The 25,393-nt window shown below is 36.5% G+C and overlaps 3 protein-coding genes across 3 annotated transcripts; 1 reads left to right on the forward strand and 2 right to left on the reverse strand.

Annotated features, from left to right (window-relative positions):
• Nucleotides 1-2,231: 2,231 nt before the first annotated feature.
• LOC141645956 (ribosome-inactivating protein saporin-7-like) lies at nucleotides 2,232-3,956 on the reverse strand. The gene is made up of 2 exons (XM_074454095.1): nucleotides 3,924-3,956; nucleotides 2,232-3,214 (listed from the first exon to the last, which is right to left on the reverse strand). Exon 2 carries the CDS (start codon nucleotides 3,199-3,201, stop codon nucleotides 2,341-2,343), a length of 861 nt encoding a protein of 286 aa, XP_074310196.1. The 5' UTR covers nucleotides 3,202-3,214; nucleotides 3,924-3,956; the 3' UTR covers nucleotides 2,232-2,340.
• Nucleotides 3,957-6,766: 2,810 nt separating this feature from the next.
• Nucleotides 6,767-9,902, reverse strand: LOC141645957 (ribosome-inactivating protein saporin-4-like). Its single transcript, XM_074454096.1, has 2 exons — nucleotides 9,853-9,902; nucleotides 6,767-7,826 (listed from the first exon to the last, which is right to left on the reverse strand). The coding sequence occupies exon 2, from the start codon at nucleotides 7,691-7,693 to the stop codon at nucleotides 6,830-6,832; it is 864 nt and encodes a 287-aa protein (XP_074310197.1). The 5' UTR covers nucleotides 7,694-7,826; nucleotides 9,853-9,902; the 3' UTR covers nucleotides 6,767-6,829.
• A 5,929-nt stretch (nucleotides 9,903-15,831) lies between these two features.
• Nucleotides 15,832-16,644, forward strand: LOC141648735 (uncharacterized). The gene has a single exon (XM_074457455.1). It carries the CDS (start codon nucleotides 15,832-15,834, stop codon nucleotides 16,642-16,644), a length of 813 nt encoding a protein of 270 aa, XP_074313556.1.
• The last annotated feature ends 8,749 nt before the right edge of the window (nucleotides 16,645-25,393 follow it).

A 25,393-nucleotide genomic window follows, 5' to 3' on the forward strand; every position in this document is an offset into this window, starting at 1 on the left:
GTCTCGAAACCCAAACCCTTCCACTAGTAGCCAAGAAATATGCCAAAGTACTTAGATTGGCCAGGTTATTTTCATCACAAATACGAAGTACCGAGTAGTTTCGTTTGCCACAATAATTTTTTAAGCTACCCTGCTTTTTAACTACGTACTGTTCTAATGGCGAACTACAATATCTTGTAGCTTGTACGGGTCCTACATTCTTACTTTTACCTAATGAGAATTTATCCTTTATTTTTTTATTAAAGCAAACATGTAACTTGATAGAGCTACCATGCTTGTAAGCTGCATCTCAATTTTTCATCTTCAATGGTAAGCTACATGCTTACTATTTTGAAAAAATTGCAAGCAGGTCCTTAAAGAGAACTATTGCAGATGCTCTTATGTTGAGATAAGGTTAAATATTTCGTTTCTTGACCGAATAAGATGAAGTTAAGATGAGTTGTGCTTAATTTTGGATTTTATCGGTCAGTGTTATTATGGACAATAGGTCTTAATTAGGTTCGAATTTTCGCTCCTCTCTATTGAATGCAACTAAATGCGCGCTTCGTTAGAACAAAAAAATTTATTTGAGGTGAGTCGTGATTAGTCCAAAATGAGTTGAACGGCATTGTTAGAACACACTTGGTTGATGATGCCAAGTTTCACTGTTATTTAATTGTTTGCTTCTTAGTTATAATGTTTAGCATTTGAAGCACTCAATGAATTTCCAAAGAAGGTTCAAGAATGATCAAGATGAAGTTATGACAAGAAATCCCTTAGCCTTAATCAAATGTTGTAACGATGACAAATGCTTAGTGATTGAAGCAATCAAATGGACTCTTAAAGACGGCTTAACATGATCAAGATGAAGTCAACAAGAAGTCAAGACAATGATATGATCCTATCATTAATCGAAAAATGTAAGAGTAAGTATAACAATTCTCATTTACGTCAAGTGGCTGCAAAACCATGCAACAGTGCACTGCATGGTGGTTTCTGATACTACCGTATGGAGGAACTTTTATTACTACCGTATGGAGGAACTTTTATGTAATGAAAACCGAAAAGATTTGAAATGGCAATTTCTCTATTATTCATTGACCCGAAAATGACCCGACCCGCTTGACCCGGAACTGAACCGACAACAAACCCGAAACAGACCTAAAACCCGAAATGACCCGTCCCGATCCGAGTTAACCCGAAATCAATGAGAAACCAGAATTGACCCGACCCGAATTGACCTGACCCGAACCCGACCGTTGACCCGTTTTGCCAGGTCTACTTGTATGGTTGTACATCAAGTTCTAAAATAAGCTAAATAATTGATTCTTTTTGTTTCTTTTTTTAAGCGAATAAATCTTTTTATTAATTTGAGTTATAACATGTAGTCTGTACATAATATATTAAATTTTATGAGATACAAATTTAAAAAAAGCGGAAAAAATAAATTCTCCATAAGACGAATAACTCGGAAATTAATTTGCTTCATTTCTGCACATCTTCTATCATATATATGTTGTTTCATAATACAATCTTTCATGAGCGATCTTCGAATCTTGCAATTAAGATTTGAAGATAATCAATTTTATCTAACATGAAAGATTTTAGTTAGCCGATAATCAAGTATCTGTAGTTCCATATAACGGACCACTAGAGCATTGATCTTTTGCAAATTTTAAACTATCAATGATTTAAAAACTCTAATATTAATTCTCCTATATTAAAAGAGAAAAGTAATTGTAAGTATGAAACTATCTTACTGGATATTATTTTACGAAGTTTATTGGAGTATATTGACGGTATTGGAATGTACCGACAAGATAACTGGATAAGGCATACGCGGAATGTGAAGAGGCGCTATTATTCTGATCGAATTGATGATTTAAGTGTTAATTAAAATTAGCTAGATAGAGTATTGTTAATGGATGATAGACTAATTGTTGGAGATTGATACTATCAGTGTTAGTTAGGAAGTTAGTTAAACTAGAGTTGAGAAGGTAGTTAGTTTTCTGTTAGAGTTTGTTACAGCTGTCATACCCTAAGTCGGTTGACAAGCACTATATAAGGCATTGTATCTCACATATTGTAAACACACGATTTCATAATACAAAGATCAATTCTCTCTCTCAATCATAAGTATACAATTTTGTTAATCATCTTCTTCCTCCTTCACATTAAATCATCATTACATCATCACAAATACTTCATCAATCATGATCCATGTTGGTTTCCAACCCTAATTAACATGATAAGACTCTTTATTACTCTCAGAAGACAACGCGTGACAACAGTGGCGAAGCTAGGATTTGGCTATAAAATATATACAACAGGTAAATACGCAAATCACACAAGGAGCATTCATCAAACTTGAGCATAATTCTTCTCAGAAGACGGCACGAACAGAGCTTTTCCCAGATACTTCAGGAGTCCCACGTGTAGCTCCGTGGCATCGGTCACCGTCCAAGTGGTCCCTTCGTCCGGATTTTCCAATTTTAGAGGTGTCGGAAACACTCCCTTATCAGAAGCTTTAATTGCTTCCGAAACCCTATTCCAATTCCTCTCCAATATGAAAACATTATCGTCAGGAGTAAACCCATTCGGAAAATTATCAAGTACCTTCTGCTCGATGTACTTAAATCGCGCTGCCTCAGATACCATTTGAATAGCAACCATCATAAACTTAGCTTCTGCTGGCACGCTACGCGCCTTCCCATTTACTGCAGTAAGGTAAGTAACAAGCTTGCCGATCCCTAACCCAGCTTGTTTTCTAGTTGTTTTGGCTGCTTTTTCAAGTGAGGCATAATTTTCGGCGTACTCTGTTATCTTTTGCTGGTTTTTTGCACCCTTTGTCTCTGTGAAAAGTTTGTCTAATTGAGCCGAAGTAATTTGGCCATCAAAGTAATATGCCCGAAATACATTTTTATTGATTTTAGCCAATAGCGCAACCACATACAAGTCGCTACGTTTAAGGCGAAGAAAGACCGTCCCCGCAGAAATTGTGAGATCGATCCTAAGATATGTGCTTGTGGGTGCTCCTATGACTGGTATACCCGTGGCACCGTAGTTTAGACTCGGATCCTTCACGTTGTTTCGAATACTAGTGAGAAAAGTTGAGTATTTAGCTTCTGTGGGAGTTACGAGATCCAATGCGATTGCATTTGCTAACAAAACCGATGATTGAAGGATTGTCCATGTTATTATGACGACTAGCCAAGACTTCATTCTCAGTATTTACCTGTTACAAAATTGGATTAGCATTGTGCATAATCAGCTGAATATTCACAAGCATTGTACAATAATGTGATTTAGGAGCGATAACGAGACGAGATAGTTGTCGAGAAGTTAGAGTTCGGCTCGGTCAAAACTTGGCCTGAGCTGACTCGAGTTTGGGCACAACTTGAGAACTTAATGAGTTAAGGCGAGTTTTAACGTTGGCTCGGCTCAAAAGGCTCACGAGCGGTTCAAATTATACTTGTATGATTAGATAATATATCTTACGTCTTATTTATAAAAATATTTATCATAACTTTATCTTTGTTTTCATCCAATGTTTTTATACATAACCTTCGAATCCCAAGTTTTTGAAAAATATCAAAGTGAGAAACGAAATTGTAATAATTACATATAGAGTCGAGTTTAGCTCGAATTCGACTCGAGCTCGGGGTCAAACTCACTGAGTTTGATATTGAGCTCAATTTTTTAAAGCGCAAACAAACTCAAAATCAATTCGAGCTTGACTTTTGCTTCACGAGCATAAGGGCAAGCACAAACGTAGCCTTAGTGGGCTTGACTCGTTAATACCACTAGTACTCTCACACTCTTCCTATTATGAGTTACACAAGTCTTTTCCTATAAATTAGATTATTATTATTATTATTATTATTATTATTATTATTACAATGAAGCAAAATATAATCAAATCAAATCAAAGTAATAAAACGTACCTAGTAACACCAGTGGTAATGTATTTGTGCATGGAAGTCTTCGTAAAGTGGGCTTTTTATATGGGCTACGAGGTTACGAAGTGGGCCCATTCATCTCTTTCGAGTCCAGCTATGAATAATCTACACTACTAGTATCCTCGGTTCCGTTCATTTGTTTGTTTATTTTATTTTAGGATGTGTTTCAGTCAATTGTTCGTCTTTATAGTATAAGAATGATTTTAATAGACACTTGGATCCTTCATCCTTAATTTAGTCTACTTGTATCTAATAAGTTGGATCCTTCATCCTCTACTTTTCTTTATTTTGTGCCAGAATCAAAATCAATCAAATAACCGGGATGGAGTGACTAGTGGGTATTTCGCAGCCTCCCTCGTTTCATGGCGGCTATGCAACTCATCATTGAATAATATTGTCATTTTGTGTACTAAACAACAAAATATTTTCGCAGTATTATTCTCCTTGTCCAATTATTGTAATTTTCACCTTCTTTGATCTTGACTCTACGTCTCTACGTGATTGTATTAGGTGTGCAATATTGCAATAATGCACTTACGAGCTAGGTAGCACGGACACTTCTCCTAATTAGCCGTCTCGTGTCTAACACCGTGTCGGACATCGACACTTCTCGGTAGACCTGTCATACAGGTCGGGCGGGTCGGGTTCCAGGCCGGGTCCCGGGTCGGGTCATACGGGTCACGGTCGGGTTAGGGTCGGAATACGGGTCAATAAATAATTTTTAACGCCTTTTTTAAAATATTTTTTTAATTTAAAAAATATTTTTTAAAAAAGTAAAATATATTTAAAATTATTATTTTAATCATATTCATCATATACAATAATTATATTGATATAATTATTAAAATAATTTTTTTTTAATAATTTTTTTATTATTAAATATTATAAAAGTTATATAAAATTAACTTTTTAGTTGAATTTTTAATTTTAAGTAATTAAAAAATATTTTTTTAACTATATTTTAAAATATAATATATAAATATCAATATTTTTAATAAAATTCATGATTTTTCCTTGATCCAACGGGTCGACCCGTTCGGGTCAGGTCTCGACCCTAAAATAACGGGTCATTTCGGGTTCGGGTCAAACGGGTCGCGGGTCGAAAAAACCGGGTTTGTAACCCTAAAAAAATGGGTCGGGCGGGTCGGGTCGAGTTTTGACAGGTCTACTACTCGGACACGTCGAAATATGTCGGACACCTACAAAGCCGTGTCTAACTTTCTACATTTATTCGAGCACGTGTCTGACGCGTGTCCATGGTATTTCGGCCGTGTCCGACGCGTGTCCATGACATTTGGACATCATTTGGGGTGAATGATGTTCTTTAAGCGTGAAATGAGCTGTCGAAAGAGATAGATTAAAAGATTCGTTTGGATGGTAAATGAAAACGAGTTATAATCAAGGACAAGTTTTAGCTTCACTTATTTAAATTTAATATCAAATACTTTTATAAAAATAAAATCGAATGTTTATAATTATAAAATATATATTTTATTAAATTTAAATAACGTGTCCCGTGTCCTAAATTTCAAGGGATGCCGTGTCATGTGTCTGTGTCGTGTCTGTGTCTGTTTTGGTGCTACCTAACTTACGAGTTACGACAATATATAATCCCTTAGCTTTACCTCGATCAATAATTATATATTACATTTTTTTGGACGCGAAGATTAAGAAAAGAAAAAACAGAGTGATTTTGAACCATACAAACATCAAATCTTCACATTTGCATATGCAGATTGATGAGTCTGCTATAAAACGATTTTACAAAATAAAAAGTAACATTATAAACCATTGGAAAAAGTCAATGGTATGTAACATACCTTTATTGCAAACATAGTAAAGGGAAGTTTTGTGTATTTAATGTTATGCAAATACTGTAAAAGATAGAGGAATAATCTTATCTGAAAGAAGAAAGGTTGTGACGTGACGATAAGCCATTGTGCTAAAGTCAAAAATGGCACTCGATCCCAGGGTTAACACAATCGCTGCAACTTTGGTGTAGGCAAAGACGCAGATGAGAACAGGTAAGAACGTTGCCAGTGAAAACCTCAAGAATATTTTGTAAGAAAGAATATTAGAGAGATGTAGAACTATGATTGTTGTGTGTTTCAAACTGATTGCAAAAGCCTGTTTATATAGGCCAGATTAAGCATAAAATTTAACGGAATTATGTTTAGAAAATCTGGAAATATTGTAAACTTAAAAATCAGTTTAGAAGACTGCAGTAGTCAATTACGTAGACTGCACCAATCAGTCTCGGAAATTGAACCTTTGAAAACAGTAAAAAAGAGCTCCAAAAAAATGAAAGGCCCGGAGCCCTAGGCCCGGCCCGGCGTGGCACGCGCGCGTGTGGCCCAGCCCGAACTTATCGGCCACCACAAAAAGCCTAATCACAAGTTCAAACAAGAGGATAGCGAGGAACATTATAAATCCATAAAACTTGTTTTATTTTTTCCATGTGGAACAAAAACTTTTAAGCCATTATTCCAACATTTAGAGCATGTTTGGACTCGATTTTCAAAAATAAGTTTTTGTTTTTCAAGCTTAATTTTTTAAAAGTGTTTTTCAAAAGCAGAAACAACAAATAGCTGCTTCTATTTCTATGGGCAAAAATATGGGCTTTTAGTTTTTGAGAATTTTTTTTTAACTATTAGAAAATAATGTGTTTGGCCAAAAAGTGTTTTTGAGTCCAAAAACACTTTTATAAACTTGGTCAAACACACACTTAATAGGATTACAAATAAAATGTCATTTGATTTTACAATAAATTCGTGTAAAAGTGTATTACACGAGAATTTGTGAATCACAAAAGATGCAGCATTCTTTCCGTCCCAATTGTTCGTTCAATTCATTTATTAAAGGTAACGGAAACAGAAAGTCACATGCATTCATCAGAATTCAGCATAGTTTTCCTCAGAAGAAGACTCCAACATGGCATTTCCGAGATTCTTGAGGAGTCCCATGTTCAGCTCCGCGGCATTGCTCACCGTCCAAGTGGTCGTTACCTCCGGGGATTCCAAGACAAGCGGCGGTGTAAACACTCCCTTGTTAGAAGCTTTTATTGAATCTGAAATCCTTTTCCAATTCCTCTCCAATAGAATAACATTATCGTCAGGGCGAAACTCAATTGGAAAATTATCAAGAACCGCCTGTTGGATGTACCCAGATCGAGCCGCCTCAGACACCATTTGAACGCCAACCATTATAAACGTAGCTTCAGCTGGTACACTACGCGCCTTACTGTTAACACCTCCAATGTAAGTAACAAGTTTACCAATCCCTAACCCAGCTTGTTGTCTAGTCATTTTAGCCGCCTTTTCTAGTGCTGCATAACTTTCATCATACTCGGTTATCTTTTGCTGATTTGCGGTACCCTTCGCCTCTGGGAATAGTTTGTCTAATTGAGCCGAAGTAATTTGGCCATCAAAGTAATATGCCCGAAATACATTTCTATCGTTCCTAGCAAGATATGCGATCCCGTACAAGTCGCTACGTTTTAGGCCAAGTGAAACAGTTCCTGTTGCAACTGTGAGATCGATCCTAAGATATGTAGCCGTTGGTGCTCCTATTACAGGTATACCAGTACCACCGTAGTTGAGCTTCGGGTCCTTCACATCGTTTCGAATAGCAGTGAGAAAATTCGAGTATCCAGCTTCAGTGGGTTTCGCGAGATCCAATGCGATTGCATTTGCTATCAAAGCCGATGATTGAAGGATGGTCCATGTTACTGTGACGATTAGCCAATTAGCCTTCATCTTTGTGTTTTACACTTTTTTTTTTGTTACACAAAAGGTTGTTAGTGAGGCTTGAACCCAAGACCTCTTGGTTGAGATGCACTTGCTATTACCACTGTGCCATAAGCATCTTGTTTGTGTTTTACACTTTTACCTGTTGGAAAACTAATTTAGTCGTTATATGTTTCCTCGCAACCAATTTAGACTACAATGTTACTTTATTCATCCCAAAATAATTAATCGGTAATGATAAATACAGCCCTTAGGGCTAAAGGCTGTATTTAAGAACTAAATTACTTTCTAAAATGGAATTAAATTAGAAATTTAAGACACAATTACGCGTAAATTGATGTCATTAATGCTTGATTTAAGGTTTCATTCCTTTTTTTGCACTTATCATGTCAAGCCTGAGTAATCAAATATTAACATTCATCATGAAAAAGCTTTCCCCAAAATAAATTTTGAATGAAAAAACATTTATATAAAAAAAATCGAATTAAAGTGATGTATTGAAGACTGTGCAATTAAACTAGAAATATTAATTGGGCACATTACACCATTAATTCCTTAACTAGGTTAGACTTCGTGCATTAAATGCACGTCTTATAGAGTTATTTTTATTTCTACTACATTACATATATACATTAAAACTTAGGAGAGACGGTCTCTCACTAAGTTATTGAGAGATCAATCTTCCGTACCCTTTTATTTGTATTTCGTACCCTTTTTATTACTGATCGTCACATAGTAATTTCGTACCTATTTACATAATAAATGTACCCATTTTATTATTAATCATGATTTATACCTATTTTATTATTTTTAGTACCACTTTTTCTTAAAATTGTACAATAGTCTCTCAATAAAGCTTATTAAGAGACCGTCTCTCAGAAAACTTACTCACATATATAATAGTGATATGTCATTAGTTGTTCATTTTTCTCATCAATGCATTTTGTTTTGAAATATAAAAAGTTGAAACTGAAAATTAATTAAGAAAATTGAGTAGCATGTTGAAATTTATTTTTGAAAAAGAATTTTTTTTATAGCGCAAAGCTAATGATTTCAATTTATAAATTTTCTCAATTTTTACTTCGAAAATAATTAAAATGGTTTATTATTTTGTATTATGCCTAGTATGAGTCATATTATTCTCAAATAATAGCATTCAAATATTCAATTATTCATAGTTTGATATATTTTTTTAAATATTTAAATTAAAAGATTAGAGATAGTCAAAAAATAATAATTTGATGAAAAGATTAATTTTAGTGAAAAGATAATAATTTAATGAAATAAATTATTATAATTATTAGTTTCCTTACTTAGTTAATGTATACATAAATGTTATTAGCTACCTTATTTAGAAAGATGCTTTTTGGAGGGAAAATTTGTGAGGATGCCTATTCATTTAGTAGATAGGGGATTATGGTAATTATGAGTTCATAATTCAAAATCTCATGATATATTGGTGTAATTCTTTCCTTAATTGTGGGCACGTGATAGAAAAACCTTAATTATTTTAGGACGGAGAAAGTATGATTTTTAACTTACTAGGTAAAATTATACTCACAATCTGAGTTAATAACCATTAATATCATAATACGGAGTAATTGTCAAAATTAGTTTTTTCATTTAGCAAAAGCGGAATTCTATTTGCTTTACAAGTTAAAACAGACAAATTTAGATTATATCTTATTTTTGTCTAAGATTGAATATTAAATCACCTTTTTATTTTTATATTTATTAGGTCGGTCGCACACTAAGGTAAGATCTCAGAAGCTCTAAATATGTATGATGATGAAACAAAATACTATAAGATGTTGTTACCTTATATTGAACATAAAATCAATAATCAAATGATACGTGTGCACAATGAAAACCCTACCGAAAAAGACTAGAATAACTCGGTTTCTTCATTTACAAGGACGAAAATGACTACAAAGAAAACTCCATGTTATATACGAGTTAAACGGACTTTTGTAAAAGTGAGAATCTCCATAAAATAGTCGTTACTTGTTATAACGTGATAGCTACCAGTACCCCATGTTTCGACAATTAATTAACTAGAAAGTATACATAAACTTAGCAAAATAGCTCCCCTCACCTTAAGATAATGCAATTTAAAAAAGGAAAAATATATTAAAAAAAAAAAAAGAAAGAAGAAGTTTAGGACGTACCTTAGTACGATTGTAGATTGAAATGGTGGTCGTCAAGAGGAGTTGTTTGTGCATGGAAGTGTTCCATTGGAGGCCCATTTTATATGGGATACTGGATTCCATTGTGTGGGCCCATTTATCTCTTTTTCTTCCAAAAATGAATAAAATTAAACAATTTACATTTTTATAAAGAAAAAAAATAGGGATATTCTATATGGTACCCCTCAACTTTTCGACTTTCTACATGGTACCCCTACAATTTAGAAAACACACATGGTACCCCTATATTTTGTTATTATCACTAAACGTAACCTCAAACTTATTTTCCGTCAACTTAACTCTATTTTAGCTGTTAAATGATGACATGGACGCTTATGTGGCAATGACTTGGATATGACATGGCACTGAGGTGGAAAAGAACATAAGAACCTTTAGCTTGCAGAGTACATCATTCACTCGTGTCCTTTCATTTTCCTAGTTTCATTTTCATCTCCTTTTTCCTGTTTCAACTTCATCTGCCTCCTCTCAATTTCATCTCCTTCCTTCAACTTCATCTCACTTCACTACCTACGCGAAAAGTAAGTTAATTATTGGCTTCTATCTTTTGTTAGTTGACGATCAAAATAGGTTGATTATCTCTAAATTACATCGCATGTTGGTCGTGTGTCTTACCAATGTTATCCCTTTAGTTGTTTGATTAGTTTGTCTTATTCTAAGATTATTTAGTGTTAGTAATACATTTCATGTAAAACTTCATACTTGAAGTAAATTCAATAAGCTCCTTCTTCAACTCAATGATATCTTCATTCATTCCAACACTCATCACATCTTCATCTTCATGTCCACATCAATTTTTGAAAGCCTTTGTAATGGTGACATGGTCTTCCGATAACCACATTACAAAATGATTACAATCTTTCTTGGGCTGTTAACGGAACCCGATATCTTAATTACTGCATTTCTACCACATTGATTGCAACATTGGCTCATAAATTCAATACCGTTTATTGGTAATTTTTTCCAAGAGGATGAAGAAGACATGAGAGAAAAATGAATGAAAAAAAATACAGGAAATGAAGAGCATGGAGGAGAACACAAGAAGGAAGAAAGAGGAATAAAGGATACATGAACCGGAAATAAGAACATTCAAGGGTATTAAGCAGACAATTTTGGAGGGAAATGAAGGGAAGTTTGGAGGGAAATGTAAGGGAACTAAACAAATAATAAAAGATCCAAATAAGCAAACACATAAGCGTCCATGTCATCACTTAACAGTTAAAATGGAGTTAAGTTGACGGAAAATAAGTTTAAGGTTACGGTTAGTGATAATGACAAAGTATAGGGGTACCATGTGTACTTTCTAAAATGTAGGGGTACCATGTAGAAAGTCGAAAAGTTGAGGGGTACCATGTAGAATATCCCAAAAAAATAAAAGTTAAAAATTACACCTAACATGCTTGTTTCCGCGTTCCCCAAACTAGTGTCATCTACTTGTTAAAGCTCTATTTGGTAAAATTAGCTAAAAAATAAAAAAGTTAATTAAAATTTGAAAAGATAACTGATAACATATATTAAAATTAGGAGATGATAAGGTAATTGATTATATAAGGTGCTGTTTGGCCTAGTTTATGTGAAATAACTTTTACTTTCTAGAATGAGTTTTTTCATAAACTACTTTTTGAAAAAATTGTGGTTGTTTGGCCTAACTTTTGTAAAAGTAGTTTCTTAACAAATTGATGTGTTTGGCCTACTACTGTTTTTTAGTTTTTTTTAGTTAGTTTCCATAATCCTAAGAGTTTTTGAGAGAAGTAGAAGCAGAAGCATCAATTTGGTGCTTCTGTTTCTAGTAACTTTTTATTAACTTCTGACTTTTCAAAAGTAGTTTTTTATCTCCCTAAATTATAGTGTTTGGCCTTACTTCTACTTTTACAATTAGAAAAACACTTAGAAAACTTGGCCAAACACCTCCTAAGAAATGTTTGACAAACTAGCTGAAAATGTAATTGATTTTTGGAAGATGACGTAAGGATATGATAGTTATTTAATATTATAGATTAAATGGGTAAAAATTGGTAGATAATTTATTTCAGGTACCTAAAATCTCAAATGATACTCTAGGTAACTTTTCATTTCAAGTAACTTATTTAGTTAAATAAGCTAGTTGTCATACACTTACAAAAAAATAAGTAGTTGAAATTTTGGTTAAATAAGCTACTCTGGTCAATAAGTTATTTTAAGTGTCGTGACAAACAGAGTCTAAGTCTCTTATAAAACCGCTTACAATAAAATCGTGTAAAACAATTTACAAAATACGTTGATTCCCTTCTCACCCCAAGCATGGTAAGTAATACGAGTAAGAAGTATAAAGTTATTTTATTGGGTTAATTAAATTAACCTATTGCTTAACAATTATAAATAATTGTGTGAAACGGCCATTTTACCCAATAATTTTAGGGGTCGTTTGGTTCAACAGGTCGGAATGGAATGGAATGGAGTTTGAGAGTATGGTGGTATGGGGTTCTAAATCCATACTTGCCTAATCTTGTTTGGTTCACCACAAGTTATAGGAGAAGGGAATGGAGTTTGAATCCAAGGGGGAAGGGTGGGTATGTGATTCGAAGGGGTTGGGGTGGAGTTAAAATCCATTTGGTATCTAACTCCATTCCAAATCACCCCAACCAAACAATGAAACGGATCAAATTTATTCTATTCCATTCCAATATACCCAACCAAACACCCTCTTAATGTTAAATATATAGGACTCTCATCCATTAGTAAACTATATTTTTTGCATTATTGTACTAACTCTACTTAATTAATTAATTAATTAATGTTTAATTAGTGTTATTCGCACGTTCTTTGACCTCTATTTATTAGATTAGTAATAAGCAATGCAATATATTATTGCTAATCTACTACAAGTAGTCTAGTACCGATCGAGGGATATGCCCAAGTACGCAGCAAAATTTGTCATTGTATTCCCAAGTGTTAGTTAAGTAGAGTTATTTTAAGTTAAGATGAGTTTATTTTTTATTGACATAATAGGATGAGGTTAAGATGAGTTGTGTTTATTTTGGATTTTATCGGTTGATGTTATTAATTCGGGTGAGTCGTGTTTAATCCAAAATTTAAATTTGTCAAATTATTATGATCTAAACTACTTGATGGGTTAGTTAGTTTTAAATTTGAGTTTTTCAATTTAAGGTTGATTAGTTTCAAATCAAGTTAAACTTAAATGTTTGTTATTCGATATTAGTTGTTAGTTTCGATTTTTTTTTTTTTTTTTTTTTTTTGGCAGCTGTAAAAACGAGTTTTTATACAGATGGCATTTGACTCATTTGGTCAAATGTACTTATTTTAGTAATACAATAAACTAAAACAACAAGGAAACTACATCGGGTAACATAAATGATAGTTAACATGTGGCTGAATTCGGGAAACGTCCTGAGCAATCTTGGAGCGACGGACACAGGTGGCCAAAAGATCGAACCAATCCTTACTCATTTTAACCAACCAACGAGCAACTTGACCCATCGAGAATGAACAAAGTGCACTTACGCCACAAGGACGTAGAAAAGAAAGACGGAATGTAGACCATACGAGCATACCTCCAGAGGAGATAAATCTCCTACACTTTGAATAACAGCAGTCCCTCCGGACAAGAAACTCATAGCCAAGAAAAGTGAGAAAAAAAGATATGGAACAAGAGAAAGAGCCACATGATCAGCCCCCAAACCAAAACCAACTTAGCAGGACGGAGGAGGATTGACACAACACACACCAGATGTAAAACAACGAACTTCCTTATTGACACAACTAAACATATTGACACCATTAAAACTAGGAAAATAAAAGTAGAGAAAACTTTTATTTGGGAAAATAGGAAACACGATAAAAGAAGAAAGAACATCGACAAGAAAATTGAGCAATACTCCTCCTGTACTCCAGGATATGCTTGATTTTAATGATTGCCTTGCTTCCTGTCACCTTGATGACCTTACTTGCACTGGGGTTGACATGACTTGGACTAACAAGCAAGATTCTGTGACTAGGGTATGGTCCAAATTGGATAGGGTTTTGGCTAATCCTGGCTTTATTACCTCCTATCCTAATGCTTTTGGTCACTTTCAGGAGCCTGGTCTTTCTGATCACTCTCCTATTTTGGTCCAAATTTCTCAGGACAAAAAAGTTGTTAAGAGATTTAGTTTTATTAATAGTTGGGTTGCCCATCCTGATTATTTACAAACTATAAAAGCAGCTTGGATTACTCCTTTGCAGGATAGTCCTATGTACTGTTTCTTCCAGAAATTAAAAAGTGTTAAGCATGCTCTTACCCAATTTCATAAGCAACATTTCAGCAATATTTCTCACAGAGTTCAGTCTGCTAAGAATGCTTTGATGAAGTGTCAGCAAAAACTTGCCTCCAATCCTTTCTCTGATGTTCTTATTCAGGAGGAAAGACTCTTAATAGCTGATTATACCAAGCTTAAAGATCATGAATTTTCTATCCTTTCTCAGAGGGCTAAAATAAAGGATATCCAGGACTCTGATTGTAGCTCGAAGTATTTTTTTGCAAAAATTTCAAAGAGAACTCATCAGCAGGTTATTGGTGGTATTCATGATCACCATGGTAAGCTTCATATGGGGTTTTCTTCTGTTAGTAATGCTTTTAACCAGTATTATCAGGATCTTTTGGGGCATAGCTCTCCTACTGAAACCTTAGATACTGATTTTATCTCTAAAGGTGCCGTGGTTACTTCTTCTGATAGGCAATCCCTGATTAGAGAGATTTCTCTTGCTGAAATCAGAGATGCTCTATTCAGTATGGATTCTAATAGTAGTCCTGGTATTGATGGATTTTCAGCTGGGTTCTTTAAGTCTGCCTGGCAGATCATTGCCAAGGATTTTTGCAAAGCTGTGAATCAGTTCTTTTCCTCTAGCAAAATGTCCAAGCAGGCTAACTCAACTGTTATATCTCTGATCCCTAAGAAAGCCATACCTAATGTTGTCACTGATTATAGACCTATATCTTGCTGTACTGTCTTTTATAAGACAGTTAGTAAGGTCTTAGCCAACAGGCTTCAAAGTGTTCTCCCTTCCATTGTTGGTGCTGAACAAGCTGCTTTTATAAAAGGTCGTAGCATTTTTGAGAACATAATGTTATCTCAAACATTGGTTAAAGGATATAATAGGGCTAATGTTTTTCCTCGTTGCATGATAAAGGTGGACATAAGGAAGGCTTTTGATTCCCTCCAATGGTCTTTTATAGCTGCTATGCTTTCTGGTTTGGGGATTCCTCAGCAATTCATTGGCTGGGTGCTTGGTTGCATTCAAACTCCCTGGTATTCTTTAAAAATTAATGGTGAACTTTCTGGTTTTTTTCAAGGGAAAAGTGGGATTAGGCAAGGTGATCCCCTTTCTCCTTACTTGTTTGTGCTCAGCATGGAAGTTTTATCCAGATATCTCAGGACTCTTTGTGATAAACCTCTTGTTTCTTATCATCCTAAGTGCTCTAGACTTAAGCTAAATCATTTGATTTTTGCTGATGATTTGATGATCTTTGTCAGGGGGGATGTTCCCTCTGTAGCTGCAGTTAAGAGCACTCTTAGTATTTTTGCTGAGCTATCTGGTCTTCATGCTAACATTGAGAAAACCAACATTTATTTTGGAGGGGTGCATCCTGATATGAAGGAGGCTATACTTGCTGCAACAGGTTTCTCTGAGGGTCAGTTTCCTTTCAGATATTTAGGAGTTCCTTTGTCTACTTCTAGAGTCTCTGTGACAATGTTTGATTCCCTCATTCTTAAGATCAATCACTCTATCCAGCATTGGTCCTCTAACTTCCTTACCTATGCTGGTAGGGTTCAGTTGCTCAATTCTGTCATCTTTGGCATGGAAACTTTTTGGTGCTCTTGTAATCTTTTACCCCAAGAGGTTCTTCATAAGATCAATAAGCTTTGTAAGGATTTCTTTTGGGGAATATCTTTTTAAGGCAACAGAATGGTGTTTAAAAAATGGAAGGATATCTGTTTGCCCTGGGATGCAGGTGGGTTCAACATCAAGGATCTCTCTACTTGGAATGATGCTTTGCAGTGCAGATGGCTTTATCTGTTGGCTTATACTGCTGTGGGGAGCTGGGCTTCCTGGCACCAGGCTTACATTCTGCAGCATCAGACAATATGGAATATCCAAACCCATGATAGTTTTTCCTCTAGTTTAAAGGGGATCCTGATTGTAAGGGATAGGCTGGTTGCTCTTACAGGCAGTATATCTAATGCCTCCTCTTTGATAAATAGTTGGTGTTCTCATGGAAAATTTAGAGTCACTGCAGCTTATAACTATCTGAGAGGTACTGTCCTGGTTGGTCCTTGGGTTAAAGCTTTGACTCACCCTCGTATTGTTCCTAGTCATAGGATAATATGCTCTTTGGCAGCCCAGAAGAAATTAGCTATTGTGGATAATATGCAGCATCGAGGATTTTATATGGTGAATAGATGCTCTCTTTGTGAAGTTGCTCTTGAGGATCATGCCCACTTGTTCTTTAATTGCTCTTTTTCCAAGGATATTTGGCAACAGCTTATGTATTGGATGGGAGTGAATCGTGCTGGTTTATGCTTACTATCTGAACTTGAACATGCTGGAATTGGAGGTAAGCAGAATTGGAGAATGGCATGGTTTTGTACTACTTTGGCTGCTGCAGTTTACCAGATTTGGAATGAACGCAATTCCCGACTGTTTAGAGAAAGGAAGGCTACTGTACATGACATTGTCAGGCAGATTAAGTTTCTCGTTTCTACTCGTCTTCTAATGTGAACTCATCATAAGTGCTACTCGCTTATAGTTGCTAGTCTATGAGGTTATTGTATAGTGGATAGTCTTTGCAAAAAACTCTTGTAATTTCTTTCTTAATTGAATGAAATGATAATCTTTTTGCAAAAAAAAAAAAAAAAAAAAACATCGACAAGAAACGGAAATCACCGCGTCCGATCCAACCAACAACACTACCAGGAACCCGATTCCTCCCCTACCATAGACATCTAAAAAAGAAAGACCCATCCACCATGACCTCACACCATCCTAAGAAAACGACGACACAACAAACACAACCTGAAAGTTGCAAAAGTCCAGCAAGCACCAAGAAAACCAGCAAAGAACACCCATTTCACCAAGTGAATCCTCCCAGGACCACCGCCTTACATGCAAAAACCAACCTACATAGACACACAGGACAAAAAACCGGTTGGTGGGGGAAATTAGGGGATCACCAATCGGTCCCAAAACAGACCCGGAGAGCTAAGCTCATAAAACGAACACAACAAGGACCAAGGACCGATTGGTGGGGGAAATGGGGGGATCACCAATCAGTCCCTAACCGACCTGATGAGCAAAACTCTAAAAGAGACACAAACAGAAACAACCCAACACAAACAGTCCAGGCTGACCGAACGCAAACACCTCGGAAAACCCTGTCAGAAAAACCGCAACAAAACCACAACACCTAAACTAATAATCCGATTAACAGCCGGGTTTTAACATCAAAAGGCATTGCACTCAAAATTAAAAGATGAACCTTTTCTTAAAACTAGTGACATACCAGGGGTGAGGGGGAAAGGAGATCACCCCTGGGTTGCATGCAAGGTCTTCAGCGACAGGACGTGGAATCGGATGGACAAGTGCCCCACGGTTGAACAGGCAGCCACAAACAGCCTCACTTTCCGAACATCGAACCCGAAGACCAATGGGTGAGGTCAAAAAACGGGTCATTCAAGGGGAGAGAAGTGAGGGATCGCTGGAGAAGAGCCATTGGATGAACTCATCGCCGGTGACCGGGTAGGGGAAGAATGGAGGAGTGTGAGGTTAGTGTAACACCCCCATACTCCAAGTGCCTTACCAGGACCACTCAGGTATAAGGATGCCACCATCTCGGTTACCCGAGGCATGATAATCATAAGACAATGAAGAAACATACTTTATTAAATAAGTTTAAGTGATTACATTACAAAACCAACTGTAAGCAAAATACAACTGTTCTCAACTATAAACCAACTGAAAGGAACTGTCCTAACAAACACAGAGGAAGACTAAAGACTCTGATATGTGATGACTCCATCCCCGACTAGATACCACGCGTATCCAAGATATACCGCAAGCAATCGCTCACCACCCCGAATGGATCACCAGTTTTTAAAACATTTAAACGGGGTCAAGTACTAATCACACAATTAACATACATGTCACAATAAGATAAGCGCAGACGACTTAAGCGTCACACATACACAACCAACCCAACTCCAATCATCTCAATCACCGATCGTCCCCTTTGGGACCATTACGCCGATGGGGGACCGCAGCCGTTCCCACCTAAGCCCCGCTCATCATACCGATCGATAACCCTGTCCATTAATGTGCACATCCCCTTCCGTGGCGGGTTCTACGAAGGGCGAAACTAGGGCGTGAAGCCACTCCCGCAAGTGACCCCACTCAGCCGAGAACGCATCTCGAGAACCAATCAACAACAATCACAACCACAATCACAATACAATTATTATATCAAACATCCAATTACAACACATCACCAATATCCCATTATGGGACTAATACTGAGTAGGAAATCCTACCTGGAAAGCAACACAATCATCAGACGATCTAGCAAATTTGTCTCAAACCTCTCCTTTACAAATCCTTCTCCTATCACATAATCACATAATCACAATCTAACCATAACAAATCATAAAAACCCCCAATCCCAAAATTAGGGTTTAACCAAATCAAAGGAAAGACAATAAAAAGGGTACATAGATCTTACCCTCGACGCAAAGAACTCAACGGTATAAACAACGACAAGAACCGACCGTCTCGAACTCGGAATTGCTAAGAATGCGATTAAGAAGATGAACTTGTTTGCTTTCTCTCTTAAACAGAAATTTAGGTTTTGGAAAAGTGATTTGGAAACAATGACGGAAGTGTTTTATACTTTAATCGCATTATTAACAAAACCCGACAAAACAGCCCCCGTAAACCGGCTACTCGATCGAGTAGCTAAGGTACTCGATCGAGTGCCCCCTTACTCGATCGAGTACCCTAGTTACTCGATCGAGTACCCAACAGGTCAGAAACTATTTTATTTCGCAAAACTCCCTTACTCGACAGAGTAAGGCCTACTCGATAGAGTACCCAAAGACTTATAAATACGGAGTATTACAGTCTTCCCTCCTTAAAAGAACTTCGTCCCCGAAGTTCAACCCATACATAAAAAGCAACCATACTGACTCGACCAAGACACAACAACTTAGCTAAGGACTCAAGAACTCGACCGAACATAGAACATGAACTCTTAACCCCCATTCTACTAACTATGTTTACTTCCACAACATGATCACTATATCGTATCTACCACATATATATCTCTCACAACACTAACTCCATACACTACCAAAATACTCATAACATCAAACGGAATGTTACATTCTACCACCCTTAAAAGGAACTTCGTCCTCGAAGTTTACTCACACTCATAATCTCATCATCCAACTGTCAACACTAGTGAAATATTCTCACACTCCTAAACATCACGCTACTACAAGCACGGCCATGGCCTTTTAACAACATCAACCACAATATATACAACTCTACTTCGAATTATACTACGACATGCACTTCGAATTATACTACGACATGCACAATCATCAAATTCTCTTTTATCGCATCCTACTCCTCTTAAGACAAACGTTACGTCCTCGTAACTCACTAATACTAAATCCTAGCTATATCGTGTCATTATCCTCATCATCACCGCATGTCAAAGATAACCACTTATAATCTAAACACTCGCCATGCATATATCCAAGGCTCTCTTACTTAAACATTCCTCATACCTCAACTCATTCGCCACACCACCTAACCTATACCTCAAAATCTTTATCTTAACCCAAAACTTCAACTTTTCTACATTACCGCAACATGACATACCTCTCTATATAAAGCACTTATCTCCCAAACGCATAACTCACAATCCACACTCGTTACGTACACTCACACTAGATCCTCCAGTTCTTTTCTTCATTACCGCAAGACTCATACATAACCTAATATGACACTAATTCCCCCAACACCCTACACTCACTGTCCCAATAAAAGATTATGAACCACCTGCAGCTTTCAGATCATTACCACACATGTCCTACGGACCACTTGTCATTACCATGTCTACTAAAGCCTTATCTAGAACAAGATCAAAATTACTGTAACAACCTCTCACAACCGTGTCCCATCAATAGAACATCACTATACCATGACAACAACGAAAACATATACGACTCTATTTCGTATCATACTATACCCTCATTCCCAACTTAACTTGGTAAAGAAACATCAATAAACAAGACAACTGTCTATCTGCAGAAACTGAAACTCGCAGGGAGCAACATCAAACAAAACAACAAACTATGAATAACTGGTTTGCACTTTCGAAACTCGAATCACAATCATCCCGCCTACTCCACCACAACCGGTGACGGCATCACCACACCGCCACCAACAGCCACACCGTAGTGCGAAAATACCCGCATCACAACATTATGTACCGTTCCCGGATCACCGCCCGAGGCACCACAACCACACCGATAGACATCACAACTGCATACGATTCCCATAAACACTGACTGAGCATAACTTCTCAGACAAGAAAACTTACTCAAATCCACTTTATTAAATCACCACGCAACATATTATATGGATAAACAGATAAGCATCTCATGAACATCATCTCTACCATTTCACGGAATACACATGTGTTATTAATACACATAAAATTATAACTAGCCATGTCAAATTAATCAAGTTATTACCTTTTTGGATATTATTCAATTAAATTACCGTGTCCAACCTATATATATTACAGAACATTCATAAAACAACTTTATAATTATCACACCATACCACTTCTTGTGAGGTCAGAACCTCACACAAACATTTACACATATCATAGACCCGTAATCACAACCAACTAGTCAATCCTGACCACGTAAGTTACCACTCGATAAAGGTTACCTGTCGCCCGAGTTTAACTCATATGCCCCTCATAACATATTCCCCCATTCGCACAACCATCACTTCCTGCCAAATATAACCATACCTTTACTATTCAACTATTAGCATCCGCCTCATCTAACCACATCTTATACCCTCTCACAATCATACACAACAATCAGGTCCCTACCAAATCAACCTCTTTAGAATTGCTACCTTTCTAATATACCATCACTCTTAACCACTAGTGACAACACCACAATACCACCACTGCTCGTATATCAAACCTCTTACACTCATATCAAAATAACACGGTTTTTCTCCTATCTTTGGTTATCATTCCAAATAACGAACATCCAATCCATTAACAAAATTACCTCAACATTCTTCCCAATACTATCTTATTTGTGTTGTCATCCAACTCTCCACCAAATACCTCGTATCGTGCCAATACTCCACCAACTTCTTGCTCCCTTAATTCCTCGAAACTCATTATCAATCATGTTGTCCTGAAACTCCTATATAACCTTTAGCTAACATCCTCGTGATGCTATCACACATTTCAATGATTCCTTAGCTTTATATCACATAACTCCGGTGAATATTTTCCTCAGCTTACTTTTATCCTTCTTTTCTCTTTGCACTCAATAATACCAATTAATAGTTCAACTCCTTATTCCTTCTAGCTAACTCTTTAGAAATCCAGTTACCCCTTCGTTGCTCCAAAACTCAAATTCCATTATTTTCTACCGACATCATCTCACTCTTTCTTACCATGGATCTTCTCTTATTATGCTATCACTCACACTTGCCACTAATCTATCCATAGAATCAACGTTTAATGTTCAAACAATTGCATCTCCCTTTTTACATCTCTAGAAATCAGAATTCATTTAATACCGTTAATTACCCAAGGAAATCACACAGTAGTTTCGTCTCTCGATAACACAAATTTCCAAAATCAGTCACTACCTGCAAATCACGTCGCGACATGTCCCATTAAGTTCGCTATATACCACTATTTCCAAACGACCTTTCATTACATATGTTCTTACTCAACACTATTTCTAGCCATCTCCCTCCATAATTTATTATACATCTCAGGTTGCTACTATCCACATCCTTTCTTTCAATCTTTTCATTCTCACGTTCCTTAAACTTACATCATGCCTTGCCCATATTCTCTTACTTTTACATTACTCAACACACAATCATATCACTCATCCCGTCTCGCAAAACGTGCTCTATGCCTCAATAAACTATACCAATCTTCATTTTCTTTTTCCACCATCTATCATAATCACATATAACTCATGTCCTCCCCACCGAACTCATATTCATCATAAGTGCCACTCTTTACATCATAAGATTGGGTAACTTACGCTTCAGGACCAACACATACGTAAAACAATGCATAAAGAAGTAATACAACACCTTTGGATTAAACATAATATGCAACGAATGTCAAAAGATAAACATATGACCCGAAACACGCATATGACCAGACAGACCCCACTCGATCGAGTACGGAACCTACTCGATCGAGTTGAGGCTACTCGATCGAGTGCCCAACATGCTCGATCGAGTGCCCCGACTCTTAACCCAAACAGACCTTCGATCTCTCGACTTACTTCGACCGAGTAGCCAGGCTACTCGATCGAGCGACCCCATACTCGATCGAGTGCCCGAGGTACTCGATCGAGTGCCCAAAAACACGATTCTGGTCAAAATAACGACAAATACCCACTCGATCGAATCATGCAGACTCGAGAATACTACCCGCATGTTATCTCACATACCCCCATCGTACTATGCATTCATTATTATTTCAACATTATGATTACAACTATGCATTCAAATCTGCGCGACTCCTCATACAATCAACATAATAATCTACTTCGTGTTATCAAGTGCCACGTTGATGTGAACATTATTTGCGCACATTTAGTCCCCTAATTGAGCCTATTTTGCATACTATTATAACATTCTATGGCCATTTTATCCGTCAAAACCTTCCTATTTGCTTTTCTATCGCATTTCATATGTCTTGTAGAAAAGGAGATAATAAGGCGGAAATTCCCGTCTTTTCGTGCATATTTGGAAGCTTATTGATGATAATAGATGGACTAGTATGAAGAGGAAGTAAGGACTAAAGACCAATCTCGTAAGAATAAAAATGGAAATGAGCAAAAAGGGGAAGAAAAGAAGATGAACCACGGCTGAAGAACAATCCGAGCGGATTGTCTTAAATCCGCCCGTCTCCACAACACAATCCGAGCGTCCTGTTCTCTAAATCCGCTCGGATTGCCCCACTAGAATCCGTCCGGATCCCCATGAATCCGCTCGGATTCCTTGACCAGAATCCGGCCGTCCCGACTCCAATCCGCCCGGATTCCTTCACAGCATGATTTCGTCTTCTCCAAGCTTCAAAGAAAGAAGCCCTTCCTTCAAGAGATACCGGCTTCTCCTTGCTCAAAACTAAAAAGTGTAATTACTAGTTTAGCCCTTAGTTAACCCTAATGCATCCTCCCTAATTTCCACTATAAATACCCCATTTGTAAATAATTAAAGGGGGGCCTTTTTATCAAGTTTTCATTAGGTTAATTCAATCCTTCTTTAGATTAGATTAGGAGTAGATTAGAATAGATTAATCTCAATCTTTCCACACAAATTACACATTAATCTCTCCTTAATTATTGTTCAAGTTTATTATTCAAGTTTATTATTGGGTAATTGAAGATTATTGGGTTATTATTGGGAGATTGACAACCTTCCATCAATTATCAAGTACTTCTTTTATCGTTGCTTTATTATTGGAATCATTAGTAGGTATAATCCTCTTAAACCTTGTTTTAATTATTGTTAATCTTTCTTACTTGTTCATCATGTTTGGCTTTGTTAGTATGATTGACAACCTTATTAACATGTTAAACTTGATCATGAGTGAGTAGTTTCTTAGCTAGGGTTTAATGGGTGATTAGGGGAAACCAACATGGGGAATGATTCATGCTTAAATCAATATGCTTTCATATCTTATTTGCTTGCTTGTTTTGATCTTAATACATGCACATGTTATGTTTGATGAAATGCTAAGCCTATGAATCCTTGCATTTACTACCATCTCTTATCTTTTCAATGAGACTTGTAAGACATAAACCAACTCGAGTCTCATTAGACCATGCATGTTGTTGAGTAGGGAAGATTAAGTCGACTTGTAGGTGTTGTACAATCTAATCGATTCGGCTCCGGGACCCAAACTTTCCTAGGATTGTAAGATATAACCCAACTCAATCCATCACAACAATAATTGCTTGCTTATAATTTGAGAACATGTTTGTATGATCAATTCCCATGAATCCCCTATGACCCCATGATATCCTAGCATTTTTAATCAATTGTTTACATCTTTCCTTTTATTGCTTGTTTATTGCATCTATTAGATTAGAATCATCAACCCATTATAATTGTGACAACCCCAAGCACAACCATAATTAGATTGAATAATTTGAGTAACCACCGTCCCATGGATCGACCTCGACTTACCACTAACTAGTTGTATGTTGAGTATTATAAATGTGTTTGATTGGATGAGTGACGACATCGTCCGGATCAAAATGGCGCCGTTGCCGGGGACGGTGTTGTTTATTTGAATTGTTCTTTTGTCTAGTTTTAGTTGTGCTTCTTTTTCTTGAGTTTTGTTGTACTTGCATTATTTCATATGTTTAACATGTCTACATTCACTTTTTGGCAATATGAAAATGAATCATTTGATAAATATGTTGCAAGATTTGAAGATTATATGACTCATGCTTGGCATCATGGTTTTACTCTTTCAAATTATGAAGCATGTTGTGTTGTTTATAATGGCATGAACCTTGAAACCCGCAACTTGGCATTTCACTTGAGTGGTGGTAGAATTTGTGAGATGAGTTGTGAGGAATTTTGGGAATTTGTTGAGTTCATGACCATCCATTGTCTTAAGCAAATTGTACATGACATCTTTGAGAATGCCAAGGAAGGTATGAAAGTGATAAAAGCCACATTTCAAAAATTCATTGAGGAAAACTATGATGAAAATGAGATTTGTGAGGATGAGAAACCTTCCTATAACCTTGAGTCAACCCACTTTGTCCACAAAATTACCCCACCTTGGGAAGATGGAGTGCTAGATGAGGAGAGTGATGATGAGGAGGAGTACATTCTTGATTGTGAAACTAATGCTTGGATGCCGTCATCCTACTCTTCTTGTGTTTCAATGAAATCAACCTCCATGGAATTTGATGTTAATGGGCAAAGTGAGAGTGATATGGATGAGAGCTTGAGTGAAAACTCACCCTTTGAGGATGACATATTTGAGGGAGACAATTGTGTTGAACTTGGTGAGCCTTGTTACGACAACCCCTTTGATAATGGACCTTGTTGAGATGAGGAATATGATGAGGACATTTGGGAACCTCAAATAAACACCCTTAAAATCACCTTGGATGATAATGAGAGTACTTGCATTGAATGTGGTGATTTTGACTATTTGGAG

The sequence above is a fragment of the Silene latifolia genome, chromosome 3 (genome assembly GCF_048544455.1).
Source record: "Silene latifolia isolate original U9 population chromosome 3, ASM4854445v1, whole genome shotgun sequence".
Taxonomy (NCBI): Eukaryota; Viridiplantae; Streptophyta; class Magnoliopsida; order Caryophyllales; family Caryophyllaceae; genus Silene; species Silene latifolia.